This window comes from Fistularia commersonii, chromosome 35 (assembly GCF_037954325.1).
Source record: "Fistularia commersonii isolate RoL2024-O1a breed Wild chromosome 35, RoL_Fcom_v1.0, whole genome shotgun sequence".
Classification (NCBI taxonomy): domain Eukaryota; kingdom Metazoa; phylum Chordata; class Actinopteri; order Syngnathiformes; family Fistulariidae; genus Fistularia; species Fistularia commersonii.
The window spans coordinates 1,968,507-1,982,800 of NC_141318.1; the positions used below are offsets into that span (position 1 = coordinate 1,968,507).

Consider the following 14,294-nt stretch of genomic DNA (forward strand, 5'->3'; position numbering starts at 1 on the left):
GCAGGGGGGTCTTGTTGTGCCACAGCCTCACTCCCTCGGTCTGCTCACCCCTTTAATCTCCTCACAGGTGCGAGCAGCGTCGTCCCCCCGGCTCGCCGTCTGAAGGCAGGTGTGGATGCACGGCGGCCTTCATCTCCGTCGCGGGCGTTGAACTTTACGAGCGGTTCAAGTTTTGATCAGACGGAGCGTGACTGACTCAGCCGGCTTGTTTCGGGGGCTGGAAAACTGGACGGCGTCGGCCTTCCTTCCAAACAAACACACACAAAAATCAAACATCTAGATAAAGACGAGGAGTATTAATCGAACTTTAAAATTGTAAAATCAGTTACCGAACCCCTGGTTGGTCCTCTCCGATTTGCCTATAGGGCAATTTTGGAAACTTCTCCTCAGCTTCCTCATCCATCCTAACCAGGTTCCACACCTTCATTGCCGGTTTTGTTCCATCACCCAACACCACAGGAATGGAGCGCACCACCTTGGTCTGCTCCAAAATACCACTCAAATATTAAAATGCAGACCGATTGCTGCCCCGCCTGCAAAACCCAGAAGAGAAGGGCAACTTTTGTCCCCAGAATCGCCCGACTCTTCAATTCCAAGCACCTCTGCAAACCCCTCGTCGAGTGATATATTTATTATATAAATGCTGAGTGAGGTTACTTAGAATTTTCACAATTCTCCACAGTAACTTTTATATATGTGTTACTGTCATTATTTTCATTTTTTGTATTTTTTAAAATTGTATTCTTTGATGCTGCTACCCCAATTGCCCCTTTGGAATGAATGTTTTTTTTTTTTTTTTTTCTTAAATGGCTGATAATGACAACTGGATGGTTTAAAAAATAAAATAATAAAAAAAAAAAGTCAATTTTTTTTTTACTTCATCTCAAAATTTTACTATTACTACTATTTTTTAATGAATTCCAGGTAAACCCCGAACCATTTTAAGTGAATTTTTGTGATTAATATGAAAAATAAAAAAAACAGTCAATGATTCTTAAGGCAACTCACTGCCATATTCCTACTGTTTTTTCAGTGCCACATTTTGGGACATTAAAAGCAAAATAAAACCAATGCATTCAGCTAAAAATGGCAGATGACCAGTTGGTAAAGCGGATTTTCCTGAGATTGGAAGGTTGTCGGTTTGATACCCGCACACCGAAATGTACTGGAGCAAGACACTGAATGCCAAGTTGCTCCCAATGGCATGCCCGATATCAGTGAGTGAGTGTGTGTGTGTGTGTGTGTGTGTGTGTGTGTGTGAGCTGGTGAATGCAATCCAGTGTAAAGCATTTTGACATACATGTTGCGAGGGAATAACTTTCCAAGCAATTCAATATTATCATCATTGGGCTGTGAGGTAGTTTCATGGTGAGGACACAAAATACAATAAACCAAATTATATATTTTTATGTATTTATGATCTTGTACATTTTTCCTACCACCGCTGTTAGTTATTGCCATGTGTTTTTTTTCCACTCATTTAAAGATTAAAAAAAAAAGAAAAAAAGAAATAAAAATCCACTTTGTAAATGGTCATTTTAGCACCATTTTAATGACATGTTGGGATGTAAAGGCTCAGCCTGGCTGGTAAATGTTGTGCTGGGACTCTTGTGGGAGTGTGTGTGGGTGTGTGTGTGTGCTGACCCAGGAGATGCATCTGACTCACAATTAAAAAAAAAAAAAAAAAAAAAAAGAACGTTCAGGAAATGACGTTCTTCAACTTGCTAAAGTTGGTCACCTTTTCTTTAGCTGTGCTTTTTTTTTTTGTGCTATATTTTCTCAAAAGTAGATTTCTTGGCTGTTTTCACCATCGCGTCCGTCCATCCGTCCGCCACCGCTGGAGGGTACGGATTTTTTTTTTTTTTTTTTTTTTTTTTTAAAAACACACACGTGTCCGGTCCGGAGTGTTCTTCAGGTTGACGGCAACATGTTGGCCAGCGTGCTGATGAGGTTGTCCAAACCCCACAGGTAGCCATCCTCCCGGTTGCCCTCCACCCAGGGGCTGCGGTGGTCCAGGGTGGAGTTTGGGGCCAAGGCGGCCGTCTTCCCAAAGTCGATCATCCAGACGCCCGTTTTGCCCGTCCAGTCGTGCACGAAGAGCAGGGAGCTGCCGACCACCTGCAAGGACGGGGAAGCTCTTCCACATGTTTCCGACTGAGAAGATTCAACTGTTGAATTACGAAGCGCGGTTTCTGACCTCGTGCGCTCTGAAGAAGTCGGACATCTCCAGCACCTGCCGCAGCTGCTCCAGGCGCCTCAGGTAGCCCCGCTGCATAGCAAACACACCCGAGTTCAACGCAGGGCGGAAAGTTAAAATCGGTAGCGGGCGCTCTTGAGACTTACGATGACGTGCGAGTCGGAGTCGACAAAATCCCGCAGAGCTTCCGTCACCTGCTCCCTGCTTTTGGTCCGTTTGAAATTGGTGTGGCATTCCTCGTTCGCCTTCTGCGCGAGGAGCGAGCAGACGGCGGGACGTCAGGTACGACGCCTCCGTGTTCGCCGTCGCGGCGAGGCTGTCGGGCCTTACCCTGAATCCCTCGATGCGGAAGCCCAACGTGGCGGTGGAGCTCAGGGTCTCCCTCCACTGCATGTACCGGGTCTTCAGAACCGCCTGACCGGCTCGCTCCTGCTCCGTTGGGGCCTCGGGGTCCACCGCCACCATCTTCTCGTACATGTCTTTACGGGGCTGCGGTCGTTCCCGGGCCGTCCGCAGCTCCTCCTCCAGGTAAGTCCTGACAGAAGACACACCGGACTCTATTCAGGCATACGGCGGCAGATGGTAAAGTAGGGCACGGGACCACCTGAGGGTTGGCGTACATGTGGAGGGGGCGAAAAGCTGGAGCTTCACAAATAAAATAGGATATATTATTTTGCTAGCCAGTGGATGAACACCTATGATTTTGCAAGAAATCTCTGTTTTCCCTTTCCTACGCCTGTTTGTTTGTTTATTTATTAGGACAGTGTACAAATACATTAAGCACAGAGGCAGAGATGTTTGTACCAGATTATAGCTCATGGCTAATTTCCATCTGTAGTCCTGGACAATACAAATGTAAAACTGTATAAAATAGACAATATATATAGAATATACAGATAGGCAATAAAATAACTATAGAATATATAAACAGGCGATAAAATATGTATTTTGCAAGTTGAAAGTGCTATTGTTGTGATATTGTTACTTTGGTCATCTTAAAAATCTAATCCTTTAAACTTTTAAACGGGGAATTATACTGACTGTGGTGTTTTACCATATACTTTTATGCACACTTAAGATTATTACTCCACAACCTTAACCTCATCTTGACGATCCAACAGGGCATTAACTGGAGACTAAAACTGTTGCGACGCACCGGCTGCCCATCTTGCAATCCATGACGGAGGGTGAGCTGAAGTGGGTCAGCAGGTTATCCATCATGTTGTAATCCTGCTGGTCCCGCTGCACCACGCCGTGGTAGGCGGGAACGAAAGGCCTCAGCGCGTCCTCCATCAGCTTCAGATAGCACTGCTGCTCCCCCTCGCAAAACCTCTTCAGCAGCAGACCGTACTCCCCGACGTGGAAGCTCCCTGCGCCACGTAGAGCGGGCGAATTAAGAGGAGATTTGTTGGAAACATTCAAAATATTAGCGGATTAGGGATTAAAAATCCCCTTTAAGACAACGCGTGTCTCCGCACAGCCTTATTTCACTTCTGTTTAAATTACATTTGTAGCATTTGACATAAAATAAAACTTATGCAACATTTCTACTATTAAAAAAAAGGGTTTGCGCACTATTTTCCTAGTGGTAAAGGGATTTACTGGATTACATGTTCAAAAAATTACTTCATTTAACTGTCCGAAAAAATAGAAAGCAGAATGTTCACCGGACGGTGATCTCCAGGAAGTACAATCGTGCATCGGAAATCCATATATATGAAAAAGTCCATAAAATGTCACATTTCCCACCCCTTCTTAGTTCATTTACAGTTACCTACCTAATGCGTGCGCTACATTCAATGTTATGTGAAATCCAAAGGTCTTTGGGCTCACAAACCTTCATGTCCAACCACTTGCAGCCACTGCTGAGGTTTCTTGGGGGTCATAAGAAGATGTGGCGAAGTCCCGCAGCTTCTGTGATTCTTCCATGCGGAATTCTGCGTGGGAAGACGAAAAATCCTCAGATGGCCCTGTGCACACACACACACACACATGCGCGCGCACACAGCCCTGCCCTGCCTATATTTTTCTTGCATCTGTCAAGCCATGCAATCAGGACCTCAGACTTCAGACTTTTTCCCCTTATGGTTGAACAACATCTCCATGGCGACCAGCCCTCGGTGAGGCGTCTCGAAACCTTTAGTAGCTGGCGTTGGCTGTGACCTTACGCAACAGGTGCAAAAAGAAGGTTATCAAACATTTACAGAGAGAACCTGTTTTCTCCTGACAGCAACTGCCTGTGGCATGGAGGAGGAAAGTTTGTTGAGAAGTGTTTTTCACTGATTCTTAGAAATTGGTTGGTCAGAATTTTTTTTAAAATTCCAGAGCCAATTATCCTCTTAAATGTGAAATGACAAGTGATCTCTTGAATGATATAACTCAAGGCACTATACTACATTATGACAACATTATTGGTCTTTGCTCCTGTAGCTAAGACCCTTAGCTTTCAGGTGTTGTTAGTAGCTAGTATTACCTTCAAGCTATTACACGGCTAGCAGTTAGCTGTATACTGTGCATGACTGTTGATAGCTAGGAGACATTCAGCATAACTTCAGCGTGGATACTACCGTTTTAAATGGAAAAAAGGCCAAAATGTCGTCGCCTAACGAAACCGATATGTCAGTGAATTATTTTAAGTTTCACACTGTGTTATCATTACAATGCAGCCTCGGGGGGGACAGGCCAGTGTATCCCTGAGCCGATCCCAAGCCCGGATAAATGCGGAGGGTTGCGTCAGGAAGGGCATCCGCCGTAAAACTTTTGCCTGAACCAAACATGCGAATCGACCACAATAACCAGATCATACCGGATCGGTCCAGGCCCGAGTTAACAACGACCGCCATTGGTACCGATGACCTACAGGGTACCAATGGAAACTGGGCTACTGTAGGTCAAAGAAGGAGAGGAGAAAGGCGTGTTCGGAAGCAGAGACAGAAGGCAAGAGTCTGGGACAGCGATTAGGGACTTTGAATATGGGGACTATGACAGGAAAAGGTAGAGTTGGTCGACATGATGCAGAGAAGGAAGGTGGATATACTGTGTGCCCAGGAGACCAGGTGGAAAGGTAGTAAGGCTAGAAGCTTAGGAGCAGGCTTTAAGTTGTACTATTATAATACTGACAAGAGGAGAAATGGAGTAGGAGTTATCTTGAAGGAGGAGTTTGTTAGGAACGTTCCGGAGGTGAAAAGAATTTCTGATAGACTTATGAGTCTGACATTGGAAATTGAAGGTGTGATGCCCAATGTTGTTCGTGGCTTTGCCCCACAGGTGGGATGTGAGTTTAAAGAGAAGGAGAAGTTCTGGAATGAGTTGGATGAAGTGATGCAGAATATCCCCCACGATGAGAGAGTAGTAATTGGTGCAGACTTCAATGGACATGTTTGTGAAGGCAACAGAGGGTATGAAGAAGAGATGGGCAGATTTGGTATCCAGGATAGGAATGAAGAGGGACAGACGGTGGTAGATTTTGCAAAAAAGGATGGAAATGGCTGTAGTGAATACCTTTTTCCAGAAAAAACGAGAACATAGGGTAAGAGCGGAGGTAGGAGCACGCATGTAGACTACATCTTGTATAGATGAGGTAACCTGAAAGAGATCAGTGACTGCAAAGTAGTTGTAGGTGAGTGTAGCCAGACAGCATAGGATGGTGGTTTGTAGGATGACTCTGGTGACAAGGAAGATCAAGAGGACAAAGGCAGAGCAGAGGACAAAGTAGTGGAAGCTAAAAAGGGAGGAGTGTTGTATGGTTTTCAGGGAGGAGTTAAGAAAGGCTCTGGGTGGTCAGGGTGAGCTTCCAGATGATTGGACAAAAACACCTAGTGTTATCCGGGAGACAGGTAGGAGAGTACTTGGTGTGTCATCTGGAAGGAAAGTAGATAAGGAGACTTGGTGGTGGAATGAGGAAGTGCAGGAGTGTATACAGAGAAAGTGGTTAGCAAAGAAGTGGGACACTGAGAGGACTGAAGAGAACAGACATGAGTACAGGGAGATACAGTGTAAGGCAAAGATAGAGGTAGCAAAGGCAAAACAAAGGGCGCACGATGACTTGTATGCTCGGTTGGATAGTAAGGAGGGTGAGAATGATCTATACAGGTCGGCAAAACAGAGAGATAAAGATGGAAAGGATGTACAACAGGTCCGGGTGATTGAGGACAGAGAGGGAAATGTATTGACAGATGCTAGAAGAGTGATGGGAAGATGGAAAGAGTACTTTGAAGAGCTGATGAATGTGGAACATGAAAGAGAGGCAAGGGTAGAAGAGGGGACTATTGTAGACCACAAAGTAGCAAAGATTAGTAAAAGTGAAGTGAGGGAGGCATTGAAGAGGATGAAGAGTGGAAAGGCGGTCCTGATGATATACCTGTGGAGGTGTGGAAGTGTCTCGGAGAGGCAGCGGCAGAGTTTCTGACTTGATTATTCAACAGGCAGGAGGTCTCAAGGAAGACCAAAGAGAAGATATATGGACGTAGTGAGAGAGGATATGAAGGTAGTTGGTGTGAGAGGGGAGGAGGATACAGAGAATAGGGTTAGATGGAGAAGGTTGATTCTCTGTGGCAACCCATGTAGGGAAAAGCCGAAAGAAGAAGAAAACCGTGTTATTATTACATCATTAATTCTGATTACTCGATTTGTGCTGGTTTATTGTCGGGAATGGTGGTTAGCAACTCTCCATTATGCATCATTAGTCACAGCTTGTGTGCTAATAGCTAGCACTGTTAGCACCTCCCGCTTCAATTTGTGTTTGCTGTGTGTTAGCATGCTACAGTTTTTAGCTTTGATAATACAGTTTGTAACTTCAAGTAATTTTTCATATTTATGGAATTCCAATACACAATTGTACTTCCTGGTTTCACACACAGATCACTGTCTGGTGAACTTTTTGCTAGCATTCTACTGCACGGAGCAATGATCTTTGGCTTTCAGGTAGTGTTTTGTGGCTAGCTTCACCTGAAAGCTAGAAAACAGCTAGCAGTTAGCCTTATGCGACTGTTGTTAGCTGGTTATTCAATATAGATTCTCCTGTTCGAAATTGTTACATAGTTTGTGTTGGTTTATTGTTGGGAATGGTGGTAGACATAGTATCTTTTTCAAACTAAATATATTTCATGAATTTTATTACTCGTTTTACTATATCACTGATCAGAGCTTGTGTGTTAATAGCTAGTAGTGTTTGCCTGCTACCGTTTTTTACTTTGATGCTAGCTGCGAGTTAGCAACGACCCTTCGCTTTCAGGTGTTGTTAGCAGCTAGCATCGCCTGAGAGCTAGTACACGGCTATCAGTTAGCTATCTATTATTCCAAACTGTTTTAGAAAGAAAAAGTCTTAACTTGGACTGACATATTTGAATAACATCAGTTCAAAATGTGCGTTATTAAAATCAACAGGAGTCTTTTATTCTTTAAAGATGTTCGTTTGTTTTAAGTCATAACTTTAACGTTCTCAGTAAGAGTCAAATCCACGCCCAGGACAGCGGAACCACCTGTCGGGGCACCGACCCTTCCAAGTCCCGCTACTTTCCTCGCCTGATCCACCCCCGCCGACCCGTACGCCGTCTGGCCGGTGGAGGGCAGCGGCTCGCCGGAGAGGAAGCGGCTGCGGACCCGGAGCAAACTGCCGAAGAAGAATTTAACGGTTCCCGGTTGTTGAACCACCGCGGTCCCCGCGGTGCCGGCGAGGGTTTTCCACGTAGCTCCGCACGGGGCTGGCATTCGAGCGGCTCGCCTGTACCTCCGGACCGAGTCGGGCCAAGTCGAGGTCCCCCACCCCCCACCCCCCCTCAGCCATGCGTTGACCAGTTAACCAAGTTGACCAGGTTGAGGATCACCAGCGCAAGCAAAGGTAACGGAGACTCGCATTGACGATTATTTCATTCCACTCCCAGCTAGCTTAGGCTACCAGTCGGTTAACAAGCGTCTAAATAATAACAAAAACGTCCATGCTAGTTAGCGCTAGCTAACGACGCTGAACGACCAGCGCAGATGTTAACTCTCGCTAGTTACAGTGTATATGTCCGGGTTCGGTATCTGTCCGGACCCGGTGTGTGAACTCACTCCGGCGGGCACCGGAGCTCACTTCGGCCGGCTGTTGCGTCTCCAGCCCGGCAACGTGACGGAACTTGGGGTTGTAGTTTCTGATCTTCCCCTTCCTCTTTCTCCGTCTTTCTTTCCGCGCGGAGAAAAAAAAAAGCGAAAGTCTCGGGTCCAAGGCAACCGCGCTGCAAAGCGTAAACAAACCAACCCAAAACAGAATAATAATCACAACTCACCTCGAAAAACATGTTAAGCGACAGTTGCTGAAGGAGTTCGGGGAGGTGAGAGACAGAAACCCGTACAACTTACATGTTTTCTTCAAAAAGGTGACATCTTTGGTGACGCGGCTCTCTGGCGCCTCCAACGGTTGTTGTGGGAAAAGACGGTTGATGCTTTAAAATGAGTGATTTATCAGTTAACAGTGAATCAGTTACAATTTATTCATTCCTTTATTCATCTGTTGCGTTTATCCTGCACTCAGTCTATCCCAGTTGAGAGTTTGCACGCTCAAAGCTGCACTCGACTTTCAAGATGTCAACTGTTTACATTCAATTTGCACATCCTGCTAATACTGTTTACATTTGGCTGCAACGGTTTAATATTTATTCATCGCAACATATCCGGCGTCTCTGGATGGAAAAATAAGAATGTAACTGTACAGGGAAACAGGTTGACTCTTGAATACAGGCAATCATTCGCTTCCTTATTCACACATCATAAAAAGACATAAAGTGCAACCATTAACTCGCTCATTTGTACCTAATATTGAGACAGCTCCATGGAGACTCCCAACCGAAAGGCCCCTGTGTTGGAATCTAACCAGGGACCTTCTTGCTGTGAGGCTGAAGCACTAACCTCACACCGCCGCCTGTAGAACAGTTAGCCGACTTAATCAATATATATTGATTTGCAATAGATCCACATATATCCCACCCGCCCTCCCGTTGAATCACGGCTGTTTTAAGAGATAACGCAATGCATACATTTCTAAATCCTGTCACTGTATCATAAAAGCTGTTTTTGCTTATTTTTAAATGTCTTTTTTCTTAATTTTGTCCTTCCCCTCTCACATGCTTTCAAACACAATAAACAAATGCAATGGGAAATTGAAGGCCTTTAAAAATAATTAAAAAAATTATGAATGTATAATTTATAAAGAAGAGCTGCCTAACATGAGGAAGAAATTGCCTGAGAAAGTGATTAAATTTAAAAATTTAAAAATGTCAAGAAGCTGCTCAGTAATATGAAGAAATGATGCGAGGCAGGTTGTGTGCTGGTAAATAAACAGAAATTCTTTATTAAAAAAAACTTTAATCGTTACAATTATTTACCCAAAGCTTATATTGCCTTCTTTACTGTTTTCGTTATTATGCTGTAATGACTTTGCCGCACAAATGGCGCCCGAGTGAGCATTTCCCGGTTTGCCGCTCCCTCGCACAGCCGGCGGGATGGAGGAGGGCGGCGAGGTGACGGAGGACATCGTCTTCCGCGGAGTGGAGTTTGCGGTGAAGATGGAGGTGGAGCGGGGCGCGCTGGCGGTCGAGATCTCCGACTTGGTGACAGCGGATCAGTGGAAGGGAGAATTCGACCCGGCGTGTGAGTAGCGTTCCTCGCCGCCTCAGAACGTCCCGCCCCTCTGCTTCTGACCTCCTCCCCCCCTCTCCCGCAGACATCGAGGACCTCACGCGCAAGACCGGCAACTTCAAGCAGTTCCCCATTTTCTGCAGCATGTTGGAATCGGCCGTCAGAAAGGTACGGGTGCGAAGGGCCCGCGGTGGGAACGCACAGGGCGGGAACGTCAGGAGGGAGCGGGAGGATGAGACGTGACCCAGATTCCCCTCCAGGCAGCGCGGGTCGAGGCGGAGGCCCGTTCGGCCGAGTTCAGCCGTCTCCGCTTGAGCGAGGAAAATCCACAGCTACTCCCGAGCCGCCGCCTCCCCCCCCCCCCCCCCCCCATTCCTCCCCCTGTCCTTTTCAGCAGGAGGTCAAAGTGGGGGAAGATAAGCAAAGGCAGGAATGTAGCGATGGGCTGGTAATAAACACACAGGATGGATTCCACCCAGATTCGGCCTGGAAAAACTAAAATTGTGACATTCTCAGGAATAGGTTCCACTGATCCCACCCCAGTTATTAGTCGACTAACGTTAATTAATCCAACTGCCATCTTTTGTTCTCCCTGAGGCGATCAGACTTTTTAATTCCTCTCCATTCAGCCGCCGGCAACCATAAAAACCTATCTTTAACCTAAAAAAAAACCAAAAACTGTGCAATATTTCATTTCACCGTGCAATATTCAGAACTGTGCAATATTTCATTTCATAACTGCTACACTGCAATTTTTCCTTTTATCATACTATTGTGCACTCCTTACCTCACTTGTTACTAAGACACTCTAGTTTTATCACTTGTTTACTAAGACACTTTATAGTTTCACTGAGACACTTTATAGTTTATAGTTTGTTTTTATTTCTAATTCTGCCTTTTTCTTTTTGTTATTTATTACTGTTATATTTTCTGTAACTCTGGCACAACAATTTCCTTCGGGATTAATAAAGTTGTTCTTATCTTATCTTATCTTATATACATTTATATCTGAGCTCGAGACCGTTTTATGTAAAATATTCAAAAAATTGGATTCAGCTTTCATGGGCAAACGGATACGCACAACTGATCTCGGGGAGGAGAAAGCGTTCTGATCGCACTTCTTTCTTTTGCTGTCCTTTATTTTACACCGTACTTCCCAATAATAGCGGTACTTTCCCCCCCCGCAGACCAGTGACTCGGTCACCCTCGACCTCTTGACCTATGCCGACCTGGAGCTGCTGCGCAACAGGAAGGCCGGCGTGGTGAGTCGCCCCCGGGGCGGCCAGCAGGCCTCCGCTCTGACTTCCAAGCGGTACCTGATCCTCATCTACACCGTGGAGTTTGACAGGTCCGTCTCCTGCGGCGGAAACCCCGTTTCTCTCGTCGGCTCCCCGCTCACCGGTCGGTGTGTCCGCAGGATCCACTACCCCCTGCCGCTGCCCTACGTGGGGAAGCCCGACCCGGCCGCCCTGCAGAAGGAGATCCGAGCCCTGAGGGCCGAGCTCAGCGCCCTCGGCTCTCAGGGAGTCGACGCGCCGGCGGAGTTGGAGATACACCGCCTGCGAGCCGAGTACGCGGCCCACCCCTTCACCTTCTCCGTCGCCGCTACGAAGCGCTGACACGGCTCGCTATCACCCCTTTTTTCTTCCAAGGCTGGCTCTGGTGAAGGAAGAGAAGGAGTCCATCTCCAAAGTTCTGGAGCGAATGCAGCTCAGCGGCAGCGCCGGCTCGGCTCCCGGACGGGAGGACTGGCGGGTCAGAGACATGGTGAGGACGCTGGAGGAGCAGCTGGTCAAGGAGCGAGCCAAAAGCCAACGGTCGGCCAGCAAGAGGTGCCAGGAGCAGCGGTTCCTCATGGAGCAGGTGAGGCTTTCACCCAGTCATCTGTCATGTCTGCAGGCAAGGAGACGTTCCACGTCGGCATCCGGCGCGATCGGTCGGCTCGTGTTTACGTAAACGAGTCGATACTCGCCCCGAGAATCTGACATCCATGGAGTTGGAATGGTGTGACAGTCACCGTGTCTCCTTCCAGCTGGAGGAGCTGAGGGCGTCGGAGTGCACCCTCCGGGTCCGCGTCAAGAGCCTGACCAACGAGCTGGCGTTGCTCCGGAGAGGGTTAGACAATCTCCGCATGTATTACCCGCTTTTCTATCCCCTCTCTTTCACTCACTCACTCGGAGGAAACATTCACATTTGTCGCGCGAAGCTGTATTCACCGCCGTCTGCGTCCGCAGCCGAGCCACGCCGCCCGCCGGGTGCTTCAACTCCCGGGCCGACGGGGAGATCTACCGCTCGCTATCGCGCGAGAGGAGGTCGGCCTACGGCGCCGCCAGGGGCCGCTCGGGATCCAGGGAGCGGCCGGAGGACAGGGGTCAAAGGTCAGAGGAGAGGGGGAGGAGGGCCGACTCCTCTGGATCGCGTCCTCGGAACAGAATGCCGTCGTCGTCTCCCAACGGTACGGCAGTCGAACCCTCTCGGCTCAAAGAAAATCAAATCAATAAAACCGTGGATGTCAATTCGGCCGCCTACTTCCCTTTTTGACTCGGGGTTCCACATTTGTTCGAGATGTCGCCAGACGCTTTGCTAACCGTAACACGCGTGCAAGTGTTTTACCCTTCGTTTTCCCCGCAGGTTCCCGGACGGGCCGCTTCGATCCGACCGCCTACATCCAGGAGAGACAGCGCAGGCAGAGAGAGAGCGAGCTCAAAAAGTTGGTTTCCCCGCATTTCCTCTGCGTTTTGACTTTTCGCCCAAATGTAAAACCTGGCCGTTCCTCTTCCTGTAAGGCAGCGGAAGGTGCGGCGGGACATGCTGGCGTCGCCCGTCCTCGCCGAGCGAGGCCGCTCCCGCTCCAGGGAGGCGTACCCGCCGCCGCTCCGGCCCGGCAGCCGCGGCAGGAGTTTGTCGATGGAGCGCAGAGGCAGCAGGAACTCCTCCGGGAGCTCCGTCGGAGACGTGGAGGAGATGAGCAGGAACCTGCTGAGGTGAGCGGCCAGGAGTGGAAGCCTCCAGAGATCCACGGCGTCCGGCTCCGGCTGAAAGTCACCTGATCGGGCCTTGTGAGAATGACTATAAAGAAAAACACTTGGGTTCCCATTATTATAATAATTCAAGTCACTGGTTTATTATTTCTGGTTAATGTATTTTTTTTAATTACTTTTCAGTTAATTTCTCAATGCTTCCTGCATTCTTGCTTATTTCAGGCAAATTTTTGGTCCATGTACTGGTTCCAAATGAATGTCCCTGAAGTGAATGTGGTCATTAAATGACACGTTGTTTTTTTCATACGACGCCAAAACCCTTTCAGTCGATATCGGATATGCGCCGATCGATCGGCTCTAAAGTCCGGGTGTTTGTGTGTCCGCAGGGCCAGGAAGCAGACGATGAACGGCCCCGGCGTGGTGAGCGACACCATTTCTTTTTTTTATTAAAAACAAGTTCTGCCAAAGATCGTCAGGCTCGCGCGTGACGTTTGACTTCCTGTCCGCAGCCCCGAGGAGGCCTCCTGAGCCGGAAGCCGCTGTGCAGCACCCCGACCTACAGGGCCAGGGACAAAGGTAGCGCCTGCTAAGTTTGATGTCAACATAGATTCAAAAGGTCCCTGTCAGAGCCAAGATCTTAATATTTCACTGGCAAACTCCGGAAATCCGGTCAAATCAAATGGAACGCCGAATGATGCTCTGAGTAAATATGGCCTCTGGGCGTCTAATTGTCCTCCCTGTGGTCTCCGAGGTGTGGAGAGCTCCTTGGAGGCGGACGCCGGACTGTCGGAGATCGACGCTCGTCTGCAGGCCCTGCAGGAGTACATGAGGGACCTGGACACGGGACAGTAGTGACGGACGGCCAGCCGACGCCTCGCGCCCCTCGGGGGAAAGACACTGAACTCCGTCCTGAGGAGGAGCCCTTATTCCGGGTGGCTCAGCCAGTGCTCAAATCCTATTTTTCTAAGATAAATGTGTTTTGTTTTTTTTTTTGTTGTTTTTCTAACTTATTGTAGCATCTAAATGTGGACTCGGGTTTCTCGAATACCTCTCGAACACACACACACCGCTCGAGATTCGTACAATAACACCGTCGGGCCGGAGGATCGCGCCCGAGACCCCGACTCCAGCCTCTCCTCCTCCGTCTGCTTGGAAATAATGTTCTCCCCGGTGCACTTTAAAGCTTGCAAGCTAACCTTGAACGACCTTTGACCCGTGTTTCAAGCCCGAGTCGTGTTTTCTACGTCAGTCTCTCCATTTGTGAAGACGGGAGCATCAAGGCCTTTGTAGAGACAATAAACTAAACCTCTGAGGGAAGAGCACGTTTGGGAGATTCCTTTGACATATTTACAAATCAGTGGTTGAATTCAATTTACATTCTTGAATCTCGCAATCCCATCATTAATCTCAAGAGATTTCAACCCTTTCCTCTCTCTAACCGACTTGAATCTCACTATTTTTCCCCCTTTTAAATGAATCCTTTAAATTTTTTCTAAGCGGGC

At 47.8% G+C, this 14,294-nt stretch overlaps 2 protein-coding genes across 8 annotated transcripts; one reads left to right on the forward strand and one right to left on the reverse strand.

Annotated features, from left to right (window-relative positions):
* Positions 1–1,392: 1,392 nt before the first annotated feature.
* On the reverse strand, positions 1,393–8,717 carry itpkca (inositol-trisphosphate 3-kinase Ca). Of its 4 annotated transcripts, none has more exons than XM_086142710.1 (7): positions 8,464–8,717; positions 4,035–4,134; positions 3,354–3,567; positions 2,528–2,732; positions 2,344–2,445; positions 2,198–2,269; positions 1,393–2,118 (listed from the first exon to the last, which is right to left on the reverse strand). In XM_086142710.1, exons 1-7 carry the CDS (start codon positions 8,473–8,475, stop codon positions 1,912–1,914), a joined length of 912 nt encoding a protein of 303 aa, XP_085998836.1. In that variant the 5' UTR covers positions 8,476–8,717; the 3' UTR covers positions 1,393–1,911. The 4 variants fall into 4 exon arrangements, with proteins under 4 accessions (XP_085998836.1, XP_085998837.1, XP_085998838.1 ...); XM_086142711.1 differs by having other exon boundaries at positions 8,537–8,712; XM_086142712.1 differs by lacking the exon at positions 8,464–8,717 and adding an exon at positions 8,249–8,281.
* On the forward strand, positions 7,687–14,109 carry ccdc61 (coiled-coil domain containing 61). 4 transcript variants are annotated; one of them, XM_086142705.1, is made up of 12 exons: positions 7,687–8,036; positions 9,668–9,823; positions 9,897–9,979; positions 10,999–11,381; positions 11,464–11,674; positions 11,844–11,944; positions 12,046–12,266; positions 12,443–12,521; positions 12,598–12,795; positions 13,179–13,212; positions 13,302–13,368; positions 13,544–14,109. In XM_086142705.1, exons 2-12 carry the CDS (start codon positions 9,676–9,678, stop codon positions 13,642–13,644), a joined length of 1,626 nt encoding a protein of 541 aa, XP_085998831.1. In that variant the 5' UTR covers positions 7,687–8,036; positions 9,668–9,675; the 3' UTR covers positions 13,645–14,109. The 4 variants fall into 4 exon arrangements, with proteins under 4 accessions (XP_085998831.1, XP_085998833.1, XP_085998834.1 ...); XM_086142707.1 differs by lacking the exon at positions 7,687–8,036 and having other exon boundaries at positions 9,576–9,823; positions 10,999–11,159; positions 11,229–11,381; XM_086142708.1 differs by lacking the exon at positions 7,687–8,036 and having other exon boundaries at positions 9,576–9,823; positions 10,999–11,159; positions 11,229–11,381; positions 11,844–11,926.
* Positions 14,110–14,294: the final 185 nt, after the last annotated feature.

Bases quoted from the DNA above. Each gene is read 5' to 3' on its own strand.
- itpkca (XM_086142709.1), bottom strand. From the start codon at position 4,233: ATGCAAGAAAAATATAGGCAGGGCAGGGCTGTGTGCGCGCGCATGTGT. The intron at 2,446-2,527 runs GTAAGGCCCGAC...CTCCTCGCGCAG, and splicing joins TCCGCATCGAGGGATTCAGG to AAGGCGAACGAGGAATGCCA. The intron at 2,119-2,197 runs GTCAGAAACCGC...CCGTCCTTGCAG, and splicing joins ACTTCTTCAGAGCGCACGAG to GTGGTCGGCAGCTCCCTGCT.
- ccdc61 (XM_086142705.1), top strand. From the start codon at position 9,676: ATGGAGGAGGGCGGCGAGGTGACGGAGGACATCGTCTTCCGCGGAGTG. The intron at 12,267-12,442 runs GTACGGCAGTCG...TTTTCCCCGCAG, and splicing joins GCCGTCGTCGTCTCCCAACG to GTTCCCGGACGGGCCGCTTC. The intron at 13,213-13,301 runs GTGAGCGACACC...TCCTGTCCGCAG, and splicing joins CGATGAACGGCCCCGGCGTG to CCCCGAGGAGGCCTCCTGAG.